Below are 17,293 nucleotides of genomic sequence, written 5' to 3'. Positions count from 1 at the left end.
ATGACATCAAGCTTAAAGCAAGATCAAGGGACGGTGACTTTTGGGGGCTTGTCAGCAGGGAGAAGTTTCCTTATCACACCAAATGTGCACTAAAAGTTAGTGCCTACTTTGGGTCAACTTATCTGTGTGAAATTGCATTTTCACAGATGAAAATTATTAAATCTAAGTACAGTGTTTTCTTGGTTGAATTAATTTGAAAGTTTAACAAAAACATTTTATGTCATTCAGATACAATTAGCCCAAATAAAGGGCCTTAAGTTGGAAGTACAATCTGAGCTGTTTTTTCTCTAAACGATTTAGTAAGTCGATCTTGCCTTTCACTAAGGCCGAGGTAGGGGATCTTGGGCTTAAAAGGGTTGGTGTCCACTACCATAGAAGAAAGGGAAAGGAGAGGAGAACCAGAGGGAGGTGATGGTCAGGTAAGGAAATAAGGTGAGAGAAGGAAATGGGAATAGTGAAGGAGAGGGAGGACACAATTACTGAAAGTTTGAGAAATCAATGTACATGCTATCAGGTTGGAGGCCACCCAGACGGAATATAAGGTGCTGCTCCAACCTGAGTGTGGCCTCATTGTGGCAGTAGAGGAAGCCACGGACCAACATGTAGGAATGCAAATGGGAAGTAGAATTAAAATGGCAAGCCGCCAGAAGATCCCGCTGATCCTGGCAGATAGAACATAGGTGCTCAGCGATATACAGGAAGCCACACCGGGAGCACCACATACAATAGATCAGGAGTCCCCGACCTTTCTCGCACTGCGGACCGGTTTAATATTGACAATATTCTTGCGGACCGGCCGACAGTGGCGGGGGGGGGGGGGGGGCGGTGTTCAAGTTCAACAGTGCGTGACAGGGAATGAGGAAAGGTGTAGCTGACTCATATCGTTTCATATCACCAAATCATATCATTTCTTCGCAGTCCGGTAGCACATCTTTGCGGCCCGGTGATTGGGGACCACTGCAATAGATGACCCCAACAGACTCACAGGTGAACTATCACCTCACCTGGAAGGACTGTTTGGGGCCCTGAATGGTAGTGAGGGAGAGGGTATAGGGGCAGGTGTGGTAGTTATTCTGCTTGCAAGGTTTAAGTACCAGGAGGGAGAACAGTGGAAAAGAATGAATGGACAAGATCCCTGTGGAAAGTGGGATGGGAGGGAAAGATGTGCTGTGATGGATTCCCATTGGAGTTAGCAGAATTTGCAGAGAATTACGTGCTGGATGCAGAAGCTGGTGAGGTGACAGGTGGATGGGGTGAGGGCAGATATGAAATGGAAGAGAGATGGGGTGAGGGGAGACGTGCGAAATGAAAGAGATACTCCAGCAGTGGATGTAACAGAACTAAGTTCCAAATCCAGTGACAATTGAAAAGAGTTGTGAAGGATTTTATGGTGAGTCATGTCAAATTCTATGTAGAGGTTGAGAAACATAAGGACAAGTCGTCCTTATGTCCTCATCACACAAGTTGTCATTTATACCATGGCAAGGAAGATACTGTCTTATGTCGGGTCTCGGCCTGAAACTTCAACTGACACCATTTTGTCTCCACAGATGCTGTCTGAACCCACAAAGTTCTTTTGTTTATGTTCTAGGTGCCAAGATCCTGCTGTCTCTTCTGTCTTCAGAGAAGATACTTGAGTGGAGAGGTTAAATGTGCAGTTGTGAGCAAGATGCACGTGGTTTTTAAGAATCTACAACAATAGAACTTTCTCACAATGTAAACTCCAAAGGATCATTTAGTTTCTTGATCATTTTGACCTGATCCTTGGCTTTTATAGGACTACAAACCAAACTTCTTTGAATTGAGTGGTTTACCGTTTAAAATATTGCCCTTTTTAATTCCATTAGTTTCTGTCTTAACGATTTGGGACAATAATCTTTTTCTTGTGATAAAATTTGCTTAATTCACAGGTTCCAAGGTCATATTGGCAGGTGCTACTAAACTTCCATTTTCTTATAAGCCACTGTTGTTATATAATGGAGAATTAACCTGTCAGATGCAGAGTGGGAAAATCAACACTACTCTCTTAAGCACACATTCTTTTCTTGGTGGATTGAAAGACCTTGGAGCTAATGACCTTCAGTCAGCTTTAACCCAGAGTTTAATGCTGAAAAGGTGAGATAGATTTTTTGAAGCATATTAAAGACATGTTTGTAGAAATGAATTTTGTGAGAAGTTGTCAGGATTTTGAATTGTCACTTTTAAGCTATGATGGAGTAACTTACAGTGTACAAGTTACTGTGTACAAGTTTATTTTAACATAGAACATAGAATAGTACAGCACAATACAGGCCCTTCAGCCCACAATGTTGTGCCGACCCTCAAACCCTGCCTCCCATATAAGCCCCCACCTTAAATTCCTCCATATACCTGTCTAGTAGTCTCTTAAACTTCACTAGTGTATCTGCCTCCACCACTGACTCAGGCAGTGCATTCCACGCACCAACCACTCTCTGAGTAAAAAACCTTCCTCTAATATCCCCCTTGAACTTCCCACCCCTTACCTTAAAGCCATGTCCTCTTGTATTGAGCAGTGGTGCCCTGGGGAAGAGGCGCTGGCTATCCACTCTTATCTATTCCTCTTATTATCTTGTACACCTCTATCATGTCTCTTCTCATCCTCCTTCTCTCCAAAGAGTAAAGCCCTAGCTTCCTTAATCTCTGATAATAATGCATACTTTCTAAACCAGGCAGCATCCTGGTAAATCTCCTCTGTACCCTTTCCAATGCTTCCACATCCTTCCTATAATGATTATATACGTATATGTAGTTACTGTTACTGAGCTCAAAATCTTACTGTCTTTGATAAGGTGCTTTCTTTAAATACTTCTTGGATAGAGAGCCCCAATTTTCTGTTAGGGAAGGAGTTCCAAATCCAGTGACAATGAAGGCAGATCTGTATACTTTTGAGTCCAGATGCAGTGTGATTTGAGAGGAAACATGCAGGTAGCAGTTTTCCCTTGTGTTCTTTGCCCTCATCTTTCTACTTTGTGAAGTCATAGATTTTGGAGTACAGGTAAAACAGCCGTGTCATGTTGCTGCAGTGGAGCTTGTAGCTGTATTGGAGAAGAATGTTTAAGGTCATGGATGGGTACGAGTCAGGCAGAGGCTATGACATCACAGTCCTGCCTTTTGTATTGTAGATGAAAGGTTTTTGGGGAGTTAAGAGACAAATTGATCACCACAGGATAACTGGCTACTGACTAACTTCAAAAAGTTTATATTCTGACTCATCATTAATGGGATTTCATTTTTGTGTTACATTTAGCAGGAAAGAGAAAACAAAAAATTACCTTTTCAGTGTATAGTATATTCATTTGTGCCTTGCTTATTTAAAATACTCATGAAGTGAAGATTCAAAGCTATGTAATTATCAAAGTGATTGAATTTTGTTAGCACATTCAGTAATGAATTGCACAGAAGACTGGGAGCTGGAAATTCTATTTTGGTTTAATGGATTGTAGCAGCTCCACTCTTAACAATCATTTCAGTTGTGGACCCAACATTACAAAATAGATATTTCACATTTTCATTAGTGGAAAGGTGCCATCTGGGACAGATATTGGGTCTGTAAATTTAACAGTACACGAGAGAAGTAGCAACCATGGGACTGATCAGGGCCTGAGGTTGGGTCAGAGGTCAGGTAAGAGGATGTTGGGTGATCAGTAATTGTGCAAGTGGCTGGGGTGAGTTGATTGTGGGGGGAATTTGAAGAGTCATAAGACAGCAGTGAGTAGATTGGCTCAGAATATCATGAGGTCGGAGATAGCAGCTGGAGCTCAGTGTATTTGCTTTACAAGGAATGTAGGTAGAGAGTGTTGGCAGAGAAAATTGAGCCCTTAGTATTAAGGGTAAGGTGAGTTTACCTTGGTGGAGGGACAATTAGCGCTGTGCTATAAAGATCAAGTTGTCGTGGGAATGACCCAGTGCTGCTTGCTCCCAGGACAACACTGGCCTTCTTGGGGAATTATATAATTTGATGCATGCAAGCACAACTTATACCCAATTCAATTTCTGAGATGGTGACAAACCTGGAAATTGTTATTATCATGTTTTACTACATGGTAATTATTGTTTTTAATCTCATAGCTCTGAAAGTACAATCTAATTTCGTGACTAGCCTTTTGAGTTTTAAAATAACAAATCATCTTTTTTCCAAATGGGGAACCCCATTTATGGCATAGTCTTAGATTTCTGCAAGAGCAACAACATGTTAACAGGAAATGTTTTATAATGATGTTTTACAGGTGACACAACTTACTAAATTCAGATTTTTTTTAAGATCACCTTTGAATCAAAGATACTCAAGTTAATTGTAGTCTGCCATTGCTGTCCTTGCTGAATTTAGTACACATTTCAAGTCTGTGATGCTGCTGATCTCAGTGCCTTGGCTCAGAAGAAACACTGTGCACTTATGATTTTGGATCATACTCATCAGTCAGATGATCCTGATTTCAGATTGTTAGGCAGTGTATTCACACTTCCCTTTAACTCTTACAGGTTTACTGAAGCATGGAGTGTGTGCAAAATAATTAATGATCCTCCAGCATGGACCGAGCTAGCACGTGCCTGCCTCCACCACATGGAGGTGGATTTTGCAATACGCGTATATCGAATAATTGGAAATGTAGGAATGGTGATGTCATTGGAAGAGATCAAGGTTGGTGCTGATAAAGATGCATGAAATTATTTTGTACTAATATTTAAAATGGAGTCAATAACTGTTTACAGAATACCTCTACACCTCTGATAAGTCGACAAGGACAAACATGTCACTTTAATCTTGCATTATACTCCTGCTCTGAAATCTTCAGCCTCCAATGTTGCTGCAATAATACCCAACGTGTGCTCGTGTAATAACATTTCATCTTTCATCTTGGCATGTTGCAACCCTTGGGATTTAATATTGAATTTGACAATTTCAGAAACATCCCCCTTTACATACATACATATATACACACCCACACTGCACCGCACCCCTGTCTCTGTGTGTGTGTCTCTCTTCTTTCTCCCCCACCCCCAATTCTGATTGTATCACACAACTTTATCTTTCTTTTCTCCCTCTCTGTCTTTAATGGCCTGATGTTAGGGTTATCTTGACAACTTGGCATTCTATCACAGACATTCTCTTTATCCTCTCCACTTACACTAGGTGGCCACTTTATTAGGTACCTTTTGTACCTAATAAAGTGGCCACTAAGTGTGGATTTGTGGCCTTCTGATGCTATAGCCCATCTACTTCGAAGTTTGACGTGTTGTGCATTCAAAGATGCTCTTCTGCATACTGCTTTTATAATGTGTCGTTACTTAAGTTACTGTCACCCTCCTGCCAGCTTGAACCAGTCTGGCCATTCTTCACGACCTCTCTCATTAACAAGGTGTTTTCGCCCACAGGACTGCTGCTCACTGGATTTTTTTTTTTTTTTTTGTTTTCACATGATTCTCTGTAAACTCTAGTGATTGTTGTGCATAAAAATCCCAGGAAGTTAGCAGTTTTTTCAGATATTCAAACCACCCCACCTACAACCATCCCATGCCAAAGTCACTTAGATCATATTTCTTCTCTGTTCTGATGTTTGGTCTGAACAACAATTGAACCCCTTGGCCATGTCTGCATGCCTTTGTGCATTGAGTTGCTGCCACATGATTGGCTGATTATACATTTGTATTAACAAGCATGTGTACAGGTGTACCTAATAAAGTGGTCACTGAGTGTGTTTTCTGAAAGTTGAACATTGTATTTCATCCTTTTGATGCTGCTAATTGGCTTAGATTTTTCCAGGATCTGCAGGTTTTTGAAAATAGTTATTTATCTATGCAGCTGTATCAACCTTATCAGAAAGGAATCAAAAGCAAATGGTCAATGGCATAACAACTTATAAGATTTGAAATTAAGATTTATGTTAGAATTATTGGAATAGAAACTGTTTGATTTGAATAGAAGAAATTATTTTGGCAGCCTTCAAGAGTTTTACGTAATTGTTGCAATTAAAGAACTTACTTTTAACACTAGATCAACAGGTGATGCTGACCAGAAATATATCTTCAAAGAAAGAATAAAACAACTATTTTATGCTACCTTTTATATAATTAATATTGAATGCATTATTATATTACTGTATACCACATGAAACTGTGGTACAGATTATCTAAATTAACCTCTGTTAATGTATTGATATGATTAGAAAACTTCCTCTAGAAATGCAACAAGCATGAAACTCTTCATGGGTGCAGTATGATATTCTATTCACTTGCTATCATTTCGTGTATTTCTGTTTTGTAAATCAAACCATATCTGGACTGGACAGCCACAGATAGCACTTCTAGCCCCTGCCACAGTTTGTCTGATTTTTTACTGTCAGCTATACTATGGTCACATCTGATATTGGAGTTGACTGTTAAATGGAAAACCATACAGAGGAAATTGCATTTGGAGATGTGCCTACTATTTAGCAAAACATCATTTACAATAAAACCTGCATGTACTTTTTAACGTTTTTTCCAAGCCAACATAGGAACAGATAATATCAGGGTAATTACTAGTTCAGGCTAAGTTGAGCAATGACAACAGCATATTGAACAGAAGGGGATAACTACGCTCATTCTACTTCTGGTGATCCCACAAGTAATGGTCTCACTTAAAGAACTCTTTATCTTGTTATTTCATGCTCCTTATTTATTGCTTTGTATTTATATCTGCATTTGCAGTTTGTTGTCCGTTGATCCTGTTTACAGTTACTATTCTATAGAGTTGCTAAGTATGGCCGAAGGAAAAAGGGATCTCAGTGTTGTGTATGGTGACATACATATACTGTGATAATAAATTTTACTTTGCTATTTCAGAAATTAATAAACTACATTTACAAATTAATAAATACATTAATAAACTATGTTGCTACATCCCACACCAAAAATTTCTTCTGTTAATGTAATGTCAGCTCCAATTCACCTACCAAAGTAACAGGTCTACAGCAGATGCCATCTCATTGGCTCTTCACACAACCCAGGAACATCTGGACAGCAAAGGTGTTCAGGATGTTCTTTATAGATTATAGCTCGGCATTTAACACCATCATCCCCTCAAGCTATTCAGTAAACTCCAAGACCTGGGCTTCAATACTCCCTTGACCAGTTGGATCCTGGATTTCCTCACCTGCAGACCACAGTCAGTTCAGATTGGCAACAACATCTCCTCCACAATCTCCATCAGCACAGGTGCACCACAAGGCTGTGTGCTTACTCTGCTCTACTCACTTTACACTTAAGACTGTGTGGCTAAGCACAGTTCCAATGACATATACTGTACAAGTTTGCTGATGACACCACTGTTGTGGGCTGTATCAAAGGGGGTGATGAATCAGCATATAGGAGGGAGATTGAAAACATGTCTGAGTGGTAAATTAACAACAACTTCTCACTCAATGTCACTAAGACCAGGGAACTGATTGTAGACTTCAAAGGAGGGAAACCAGAGGTCCATGACCCAGTAATCATTGGAGGATCAGAAGTGGAGAGGGTTAGTAACTTCAAATTCCTGGGTGTCACTATCTCAGAGGACTTACCCTGGACCCATCATATAAATATTATTGCGAAGAAAGCACAACAGCACCTCTACTTCCTCAGGAGTCTGCGGAGGTTTGGCATGTCATCAAAAACCTTGGCAAACTTATATAGATATGTGGTGGAAAGTGTGCTGGCTGGCTGTATTACAGCCTGATCTAGGAACACCAATGCCTTTGAGTGGAATATCCTACAGTTTTACAGTTACTGTTCTATAGGTTTGCTAAGTAGGAGGACCGCCCCTGTCTGCTAATGGAGTAGCAATATTTTTCTGCTGCTCTTAGTTTTCTTTCTTTCCCCCTAGTTTAAGCTTTGAATTTAAAATTTTTACTTGTTGATTCTTGAGAGTGATCAATATGTCTATGTCTACAAGAAGTGGGAAGAATTTACCTGAACCTAGTGATAAAGGTAATGGGAAAGGAAAGGTGCAAAAGGAAAGATCTGATGAAATGCCATGGTGGGCTGAAGATATCGTTCGGACTCTGAATTCAATTAAGGATCAGAATGGATCAATTAAAGACCAACTGGAAAAGAATAGTAATGAAATGAAGTCATTTCTGGGAAAACTTAAAGACCTGGAAACTCAAGTTATTTCACACGAAGAGGAATTGAAGATAACTAAGCAAAAGCTGTCTGAAGCTACAACTCGTTTGAAGAGATATCAAAATAAGATTATAGACCTGGAAACTAGGTCTCAACGAAGGAATATAAGAATTGTTGGGCTGCAGGAAGGAGCTGAAGATGCAGATCTAACGATTTACTTTGGTAAGCTTTTCCACACTTTATTTCCTTCCATTCTATCAAAGCCGCCTGCTATAGAAAGGGCACACAGGGCGTTTATCTGAAAATCAAAGGACTCTAGTAAACCAAGATCTGTTCTGGTTTGCTTTCATCACTTTAAAATTAAAGATCAAATAATACGACAGGCAAGAAAACAGAGAGCTTTTAGATTTATGGAATCTGAGCTCTGCTTCTATGAAGATTATCCAAGAGAGATAATGGAACAAAGATCAAAATTTGCCCTGGTAATGAAACAAGCATATGATAAGAATCTTTTCCCGTCTCCGAGGTATCCGACAAAACTTAAAATTTTTCCTCCTAATTCTCCTCCTGGTACTTTTTTTGATCCAAAAGCTGCACTGGATTTTGTTCAGGCTTTGCCTGCCGCTGTCACCGACACCACTGTTGAATGATCCATCTGAAAGGCTGTTTGGCTATTTCTATATTATTCGCATTTTGGAAAGAAGATTTATGAAGGTCACTTGAATATTTCATCGACAGACTAATTAAAGAACACGGGGAGTGGTTTTTTTATTGCATATTATTGGTTTTCCTTTGGAAAGATTTACGGTTTAAGTGTCTCTGCTCAAATGATCTCTGGACATTTTATGACTGAGGGAAGAGGATAAGGTGATTTGTTCCTTTAATTTAATACTTCGTAGCTAATTGGTAGTTTTTCCTACTAATAGGGCTTTTTATATATTTTTCTGTTCTATTATAACATAACTGAATTTAAAGCGTTTTTAGGGAATTAATATTAAACTTAAACATGGCGCTGGTTTTTCTCTCTAAGAGATAATATTATTTTGGTTCTTTCTTGTTTATCAATCGATAGAATGTAAATACCTTTTTTTCCTGAGACTTTATTGTCTTTCTCACAAGGTCACTCTACTTTTTTACTAACTGGGAGGAGGGAAAGAAAACACAGACAGAGCAGTCAGCAGCTTTGAATTCTATCGTAGATTGCTTACCTTGTTCAGGTTTCCGGGTGTGGGTGAGTGGGTTTAGAGTTAGTTTTTTCCCATTGGGTGGTTCCGGAGCATGCGTGTTTTTTATTTGGTTGTATTCTTCATCGCCGCCATCTTTGATCATCCTGCATTGGTATGTGCTTTGTGCATGTATAAAGTAGAATGAAATTATAGTATGCTGTTCAAATGGATTAATATAATAAGTTGGAATGTACGTGGTTGGAATCATCCTGTTAAACGAAAGAAGTCTTTTAAAATTATTAACCGATTCCAACCTGATACAATTTTTGCTCAAGAGACACATATCAGGGCGGGAGATCAAAATAGATTTTTTAGTTGGTGGAATGTTTCGCAATTCCACTCCACTTCTCAGAGTAAAACAAAAGGCGTGTCTATTTTCATTAAACCTAATATATTTATTCAAGAGGATATTGAATCAGATTCTAATGGTAGATTTTCAATTGTTAAAGGAACAATCTGTAATAGAAAAGTTGTTTTGGTTAATTTGTATGGTCCTAACTTAGATGATCCTTCTTTTTTTAAAAAGGTATTCGCTTTACTGACTGACTTAAATGAATATATGCTCATAATGGGTGGGGATTTTAATTGTTGTTTAAATCCTATGATTGATAAGAGCTCAACCAATCAGCGACTTCCAAATCGATCCGCATCATTTATTAATTCCTTTTTGATTGATTTTGTGTTGACTGATTTGTGGAGGTATCTTCATCCCAACAATAGAGAATATTCTTTCTTCTCACACGTTTATAAAAAATATAAACGTGCTTTTTGCCTAGTGTTAAAACCTGCGAATATGACGCTATTGCTATATCTGATCATGCGCCTCTGAGTTTGTCTTTTGAATTTGATGATGTCACTCTTGCCCGCCCACCTTGGCGCATGTCTCAGACATTATTGCAAAACTCTGACTTTGTCACTTCCATTGAAACCCAGATAAAGGAATTTTTTCTTTTTAATGATAGTGGGGGTATGTCTAAATTAGTTATATGGGATACATTTAAAGCATTTTTACGCAGTCAGATTATTTCTTATTCAGCTAAACTTAAAAAAACAAACTAAAGCAGAATTAGATAGAATTTCAAAACAAATTAAAGATTTAGATAATATTTATGCAATTTCCCCCAATACTGATTTATTTAAACAAAGGGTGGAACTTCAATCACAATATAACCTGTTATTAACTCATCCCATTGAAGGTTATTTGCTTAAGTTAAAGAGCCAATTCTGTATGTCTGGAGATAAAATAATAAACTGCTTGCATCTCAATTAAAAATAGCTGCAGCCAAAAGGCAAATCATGAAAATCCGTAGGAAAGATGGTACCTCAGCTCAGGAATATGAGGAAATTAATAAGATTTTTCAAGACTTTTATGCTGAGCTATATAAATCTCAATGTCCGTTAGATTCCTCTAAAATGAATGTTTTTTTACGAAAGATTGTTTTTCCTAAAATCTGGGCTGAGGATCAAAAGATTCTCGATGCTCAAATTACTGAAGCTGAAATTCATAAAGCTATTTTTTTAATGCAATCTGGTAAGTCCCCAGGACTTGATGGCTATCCCGTAGAATTTTATAAAAAATTTGGAAAGTTGCTCTCTCCGTATATGTTGGAAATGTTTAAGGATTCTTTTGTGAAAGGTGACTTACCCTCTACTTTTTATGAGGCCTCTATTTCTTTAATTCTTAAAAAAGATAAAGATCCTACTGACTGTGCTTCATATAGATCTATTTCATTACTGAATGTTGATGCTAAGATTTTGTCAAAGATAATGGCCAATCGGTTGGAGAATATTTTGGGTAAAATTATTTGTAAAGATCAAACAGGCTTTATAAAGGGTCGTTATTCCTTTTCAAATGTTCGGAGACTACTTAATATTATATATTCATCCTCTTCTAAAATTCCACAATGTGTTGTATCTTTGGATGCCGGAAAAGCGTTTGACCGAGTCGAATGGAAATATTTATTCAATGTTTTAGAGAAGTTTGGCTTTGGTGTTAATTTTAATAATTGGATTAAAATGATATATAAAGCCCCTATTGCTACTGTTGTTACTAACAATTGTAGGTCTCCTTTTTTTTCAGCTTTCACGGGGGACAAGGCAAGGCTATCCATTAAGTCCTTGGTTGTTTAATTTAATATTAGAAACCCTTGCTATTGCTCTTCATGAGGCTAAAAATATCCATAGGATATTTATGAATGAGACCATGCATAAGGTCTCTCTTTATGCTGATGATTTATTGGTTTATATATCTAACCCTGACGAATCCATTCCTGCCCTGTTAAAATTATTTAATGAATTCGGAGGTTTTTCAGGATATAAAATTAATTTTAGTAAAAGTGAATTATTTCCTTTAAGTGATTCTGTTTCTATATATGATAATACTCCTTTTAAAGTTTCAGACTCTTTTAGATATTTAGGTATTGTAATTACTAAAAAATATAAGGATCTTTATAAAGCTAATTTTGTTCCCTTAGTAGACTCTATGAAGTATTTATTTAGTAGATGGAGTCCACTTACATTTTCACTTGTCATATTCATATAGTTAAAATGATGATTCTACCGAAATTTTTATATTTATTTCAGAATATTCCTGTTTTTTTGACTAGGAAGTTTTTTGGTCGGATTGATTCTATTATTTTATCTTTTATTTGGAATAATAAAAGACCAAGAATTAGTAAATGTCATTTACAAAAATTGAAAAGGATGAAGATCTTGCTTTGCCTAATTTTCGAATGTGTTATTGGGCTGTTAATCTGCGATATATGTCTTTTTGGTTATACTGGGTTGATAAGACTGATCGGCCAATTTGGGTAGATCTGGAACTAAAAGTTGTAAAACAGTTTTATTTAACTTCGTTATTGGAGGCTCCTTTACCAATGCAATTAGGTAAAGTTGTTAATTTAAACTTATATCCTGTGGTTAAGTATTCTTTACAAATTTGGCTCCAGTTCCGCAATTCTTTGAATCTTAAAAAATTTAAACTTTGTAGTTTAATTTACCGAAATTACTTTTTTAAGCCTTCTTTGAGTGATCCAATTTTTCTACTTTGGAAAAATAAAGGTATTAATTCTTTTTTGGATTTATTTAAAGAAGATAGATTGATGTCCTTTGAACAATTAACTGATAAATATTCTCTTTCATATTCACACTTTATGTTAGTTAAGTTCAAGTTAGACATTTTTACAAAAATATTTAAGTTATTTCCCTTACATATTGGAGGCTGAACTGTTAGATACTATGATGAGTATGAATCCTTTGATTAAGGGTTCTATTGGAAGAATTTATAATTTATTATTACAATGGGATAAGCGTCCTTTGTCTAAGATTAAACAGGATTGGGAAAAGGAACTTAATTTGACTTTTATGATGGAGGATTGGATGCGGATATTGAAGTTGGTTAACTCTTCTTCAATTTGTGCTAGCCACTCTGATTCAATTTAAAATTGTACATCGTTATCATTTGACAAAGGACAGACTTTCTAAAATCTTTCCTAATGTTGATAGTCATTGTGATAGATGTAAAACTGAGATACCTACACTGACACATATGTTTTGGTCTTGTTCTATATTGGAACAGTTCTGGAAGTCGGTTTTCTCAACAATTTCTAAAGCACTTAAAATTAATTTACAACCTAATAAATTAACTGTGCTTTTTGGAATAATTCCTCAAAATATTCATAGTATTTCTGTGTCTGACCAACATGTTATTGCATTTGTTACATTGATAGCTAGGAGGGCCGTTTTGTTGAAGTGGAAGGATACATCAGCTCCCACTTTGTCACAATGGTTCTCTCAAGTGATGCTATGTCTTAGTTTGGAGAAAATTAGAAGTCGAACCTTTGAACCTTTATTTGATTTTGAGAAAAGATGGGGCTCATTTGCTCGTTATTATCATTTGAGTTAATTGATATTTTTCCACGATCTAATTGTAATTTCTTTTAGTATATTTTCTTTTCTTGCTGGCAGTTTGATGTTTATTTTTAGAAGCTTTTTGTATGACGCATGGCTCTGGGATGGTACACCAAATGGGTTCTCTTTTTTTTTCTCACTTTTCTGCTCAGTAGGTTTTTTTGTTATCACAAAATTTTGTTTTCAATCTTTAAGATGATGGGTTTTTTTTGAGGCATTGTAAGTGTTGTTACTTCGATGTACTCATGTTATTTTTCCTATATATATATATATATACACACAATAAAAAGATTTGAAAAGAAAAGGTTTGCTAAGTATGCCCGCAGAAAAAGAAAGAGAATCTCAGGGTTGTATGTGGTGACGTGTTTGTATTCTGATAATAAATTTTACTTAGACTTTTACTTTGACTTTGATTTTGATGTCAATGTTAAACTTTTAGGGAATAGAAGATCACAACCTACTAGCTGGGCATCTTGCAATGTTTGCAAACGAATTTAATCTGGCACAGGATCTATATCTGGCCTCCAGTTGTCCAATTGCTGCCCTAGAGGTAAGTGTGTTTTCTTAATGCAAGCCCTCAATCTTTAATTGTGTTTCAATTTTTAAAGGATGGTTAGTACTTTTAATGCATTTTGTGCTCCCTTTGCTCTTTAAAATATTGGTTCAAATTTGTAGAAGACAAAATATGGTAGTGGTTAAGCATGTACAAAATATTTAAAATGCACCATATTTACATGCCATAATATTGCTGTAATTGCCATTATCAATAAGATGGTAGGAAGAGTATGGTCTCACTCATTTATTTAATATCTGTGTACAAGTAGAGTACTGCATTACTCCACACAATCCATATGTAGAAGTAGAGCTGCTAGTAGGACTTTACTTCACAGAATATTGTTCTTATCGTGCTATAATAAGACCACAATGATAACTGTTGGATCTTTTAACCCTGCAGTGATGTCTTTAATGAAATCATGTACTTAAAGTTTCAAAAGTAGTATTAATTTTTTGGTATAATTGATGCTGTATTTGAAATTTTTTTCCAAAATACTTATTGTTATGTTTGAATTATGATAGTTATTTTTATGCTTTACTACTGGAGTGATATGCATTTTATTGCACAGATGCGGAGAGACTTACAACATTGGGACAGTGCTTTGCAGTTAGCAAAACGATTGGCTCCTGATCAAATTCCATTTATCTCCAAAGAATACGCTATTCAACTGGAATTCACGTAAGTATAAATGTGGACAGAATAGAACATAGAACAGTACTGCACAGTGTTGGCCCTTCAACCCATGATTTTGTACTGACCTTTTAAGCTGTTCCACAATCAATGTAACCTTTCCCTCTTGCATAGGCCATAATGCAACATTTTCTTTAATCTATATGCTTATCTAAGAGTCTCTTAAATGTCTCTAATGTATTAGGCTCTACGATCACCCCCACCAGAGCGTACCAAACACTTACTCCTCTCTGTATAAACAAAACTTGCTTCTGACATCTCCCCTAAACTTTCCTCCGTACCTTAAAAAAATGTACTCTGGTAGTAGCCATTGCTGCCCTGGAAAAAAGGAACTAACTGTCCAATCTAGCTATGCCTCTTCTAATCTTATAAGACAAAGAATCATTGGTTTCTAGTTTTCCATTCTCAGTCATTGAAACTCTCTATATTTTCCTGCTCAAATAAAATGCTTAAAGTACTTAATAACTTGAATATATTTGATCAAAAGTAATTTTGAATTACCATCTGAAAATCTTAAACATTTCTGAATGTATAAAATCTTCCTTTAACCAGAATTTGCAGATAATTTACAGTAAAAGTTACATTTTTTTCATTTTTATACCAGATAATTTACCCTTGGTAAATGTGGACAATGCGCTTTCTACTGACCAAGGACAAATTGCCTGTATGCTGTGGCCCAATATTTTTTTGCATGTAAATGTATGATTTTCTGACAATTCTAAAATTTAAAAAAATCAATACACATAAAAATCACTCTGTATATGTTGAAAAAAAATATGATAATTCTCCTCATCCACAAGTAGATGAGTTATATGTAAATGAAATTACAAAACTACTTCTATGTTTTAGATTATTGATAAAATTTTGCTTTCTGTTGCATTGACAATATGTGTTTTTCAGGGGCGACTATGTCAATGCATTGGCACATTATGAGAAAGGCATGGCTGGAGACAATAAGGCAAGCTATCATAAGTTAATTTGCCACACTTAGTTTTACTTTCCTTCAGTGATATATGTATTTACAGAAGGCATTTAACAAAGTCCCACATACAAGGCTAGTTCACAGAATTCTGGCCCATGAAATAAATGGGTTGGTTGCATGATATAAAAATTTGGCATATGGTCAAAAAACAGAGCGGTGTGGCAAATGAACGTTACACCGTAACAGTGAAACCTAGATGTGTATATTTGAAAGAGGTAGGGCACATCAAGAAAGCAATTGGTAAAGCATTTCGTTACCTGGCCTTCATAAAAAGCTTGCAAATCAGGGAAACAATTTTGAATATTTTGGAATGCTAATTTGGCCACAATTATTATGTCCAATTCTGGTCATATATATAAGTATAAAAGGCCATGAAGCCCTAGAGAGGCCACTGTAGTAATTTATTAGGATGGCTCCAGATGTGAAGAGTTATGTAAGTTTAACGTGGAGAAGCCAGGATTGTTCTCCTTGGAGCAAAGAAAATTGAGATTTAATAGAGCTGGTCAAGATTATGACTCATTTGGATAGGATATAGAGGGAAACTGTTCCCATTACAGATGGTTCAAGGACCAGGAAACAAATAGTTAAGGTTTTAAACACAAGATATTAGATTAGATTATGAGGACACTCAGTCCTCGTTTATTGTCATTTAGAAATGCATGCATTAAGAAATGATTCACTGTTCCTCCAGAGTGATATCACAAAAAAAAACAGGACAAACCAAAGACTAACACTGACAAAACCACATAATTGTAACATATAGTTACAGCAGTGCAAAGCAATACCATAATTTGATAAAGAACAGACCATGGGCACGGTTAAAAAAAAAGTCTCAAAGTTCTGATCGACTCCCGATAGCAGGCGGCAAAAGGGAGAAACTCTCCCTGCCATAAACCTCCAGGCGCCGACAACTGCCGATGCGTTGGAAGCACCCGACCACAGCCGACTCTGAGTCCGTCGGAAAACCTCGAGCCTGTGACCAGCCCCTCCGATACAGCCTCTCTGAGCACCATCCTCTGCTGAGCGCTTCGACCTTGCCCCGTCTGCCGAGCAACAAGCAAAGCCGAGGACTCGGGGCCTTCTCCTCCAGATATTCTAGATCACACAGTGGCAGCAGCAGCGAAGCGGGCATTTCAGAAGTTTCTCCAGATGTTCCTCCGTGCTCTCACGTCTGTCTCCATCAAATCAGGATTGTGCACGGCACCCTACTTGACAGATAACAAATATCATTCACTGGAGTGGCCGCTGCGCACTGCCGTCTTCTCCTCCTCCTTACCCAGATATGGGAGAATATGAGCAAAATCTTTGCTCAGCAGGTGGTGATGATCTTGAAACATAAGAGTAGAAGAAATTCTATCAAATCAAGTCTTTCAGAAGTAAATTGAGGAGGCATTTAACGCAAAACAATTTTCAGAGCTTTGGGAAAATAACAAGCAAATGGCTCTTAATGGAATGCTGCACTGGAAATCTGCATAGGCTTGAACAGCTTCCTTTTGAGCTTAACATTTCTAAAAGGCTAAATAATCTCAGATAATATTGAATCAAGAATCATATTAATTCCTCAAAATGTTCACAGAAAATCAATGCCCTGATTGTGCCTGATGGTACAGAAAGATTGAACTTGATATTAGAATTACACTGACAGCTGGAATTCCCCATCAGTACCAGGGACCTATATTAAAAAAACTTTATTGTCCATGAAGTGCCTAGGGAGATAGTGAAATAGACACTATAAATGCATGTCTTTTTAATTTGGTTATGTTAATGTATGTCTTTGTATTAATAATCTAGTAAATATTTTGGACCTTCCTTAGAATTTTTTTTTCC

The 17,293-nt window shown here is 36.9% G+C and overlaps 1 protein-coding gene across 2 annotated transcripts in view; it reads left to right on the top strand.

The window, feature by feature from the left end:
* Positions 1–17,293, top strand: part of wdr19 (WD repeat domain 19) — a 142,539-nt gene that overhangs the window by 64,361 nt on the left and 60,885 nt on the right. For both annotated transcript variants that reach the window (XM_072252856.1, XM_072252855.1), the window contains exons 17-21: positions 1,911–2,115; positions 4,501–4,660; positions 13,678–13,788; positions 14,363–14,472; positions 15,385–15,442. In XM_072252856.1, coding sequence (XP_072108957.1) covers positions 1,911–2,115; positions 4,501–4,660; positions 13,678–13,788; positions 14,363–14,472; positions 15,385–15,442 — 644 coding nt within the window. The remainder of the gene's footprint in view (positions 1–1,910; positions 2,116–4,500; positions 4,661–13,677; positions 13,789–14,362; positions 14,473–15,384; positions 15,443–17,293) is intronic.

Source organism: Mobula birostris, chromosome 3 (genome assembly GCF_030028105.1).
Source record: "Mobula birostris isolate sMobBir1 chromosome 3, sMobBir1.hap1, whole genome shotgun sequence".
Classification (NCBI taxonomy): Eukaryota; Metazoa; Chordata; class Chondrichthyes; order Myliobatiformes; family Myliobatidae; genus Mobula; species Mobula birostris.
Note: the sequence above shows the minus strand (reverse complement) of the source record. Positions and strands in the feature narration are given on the sequence as shown.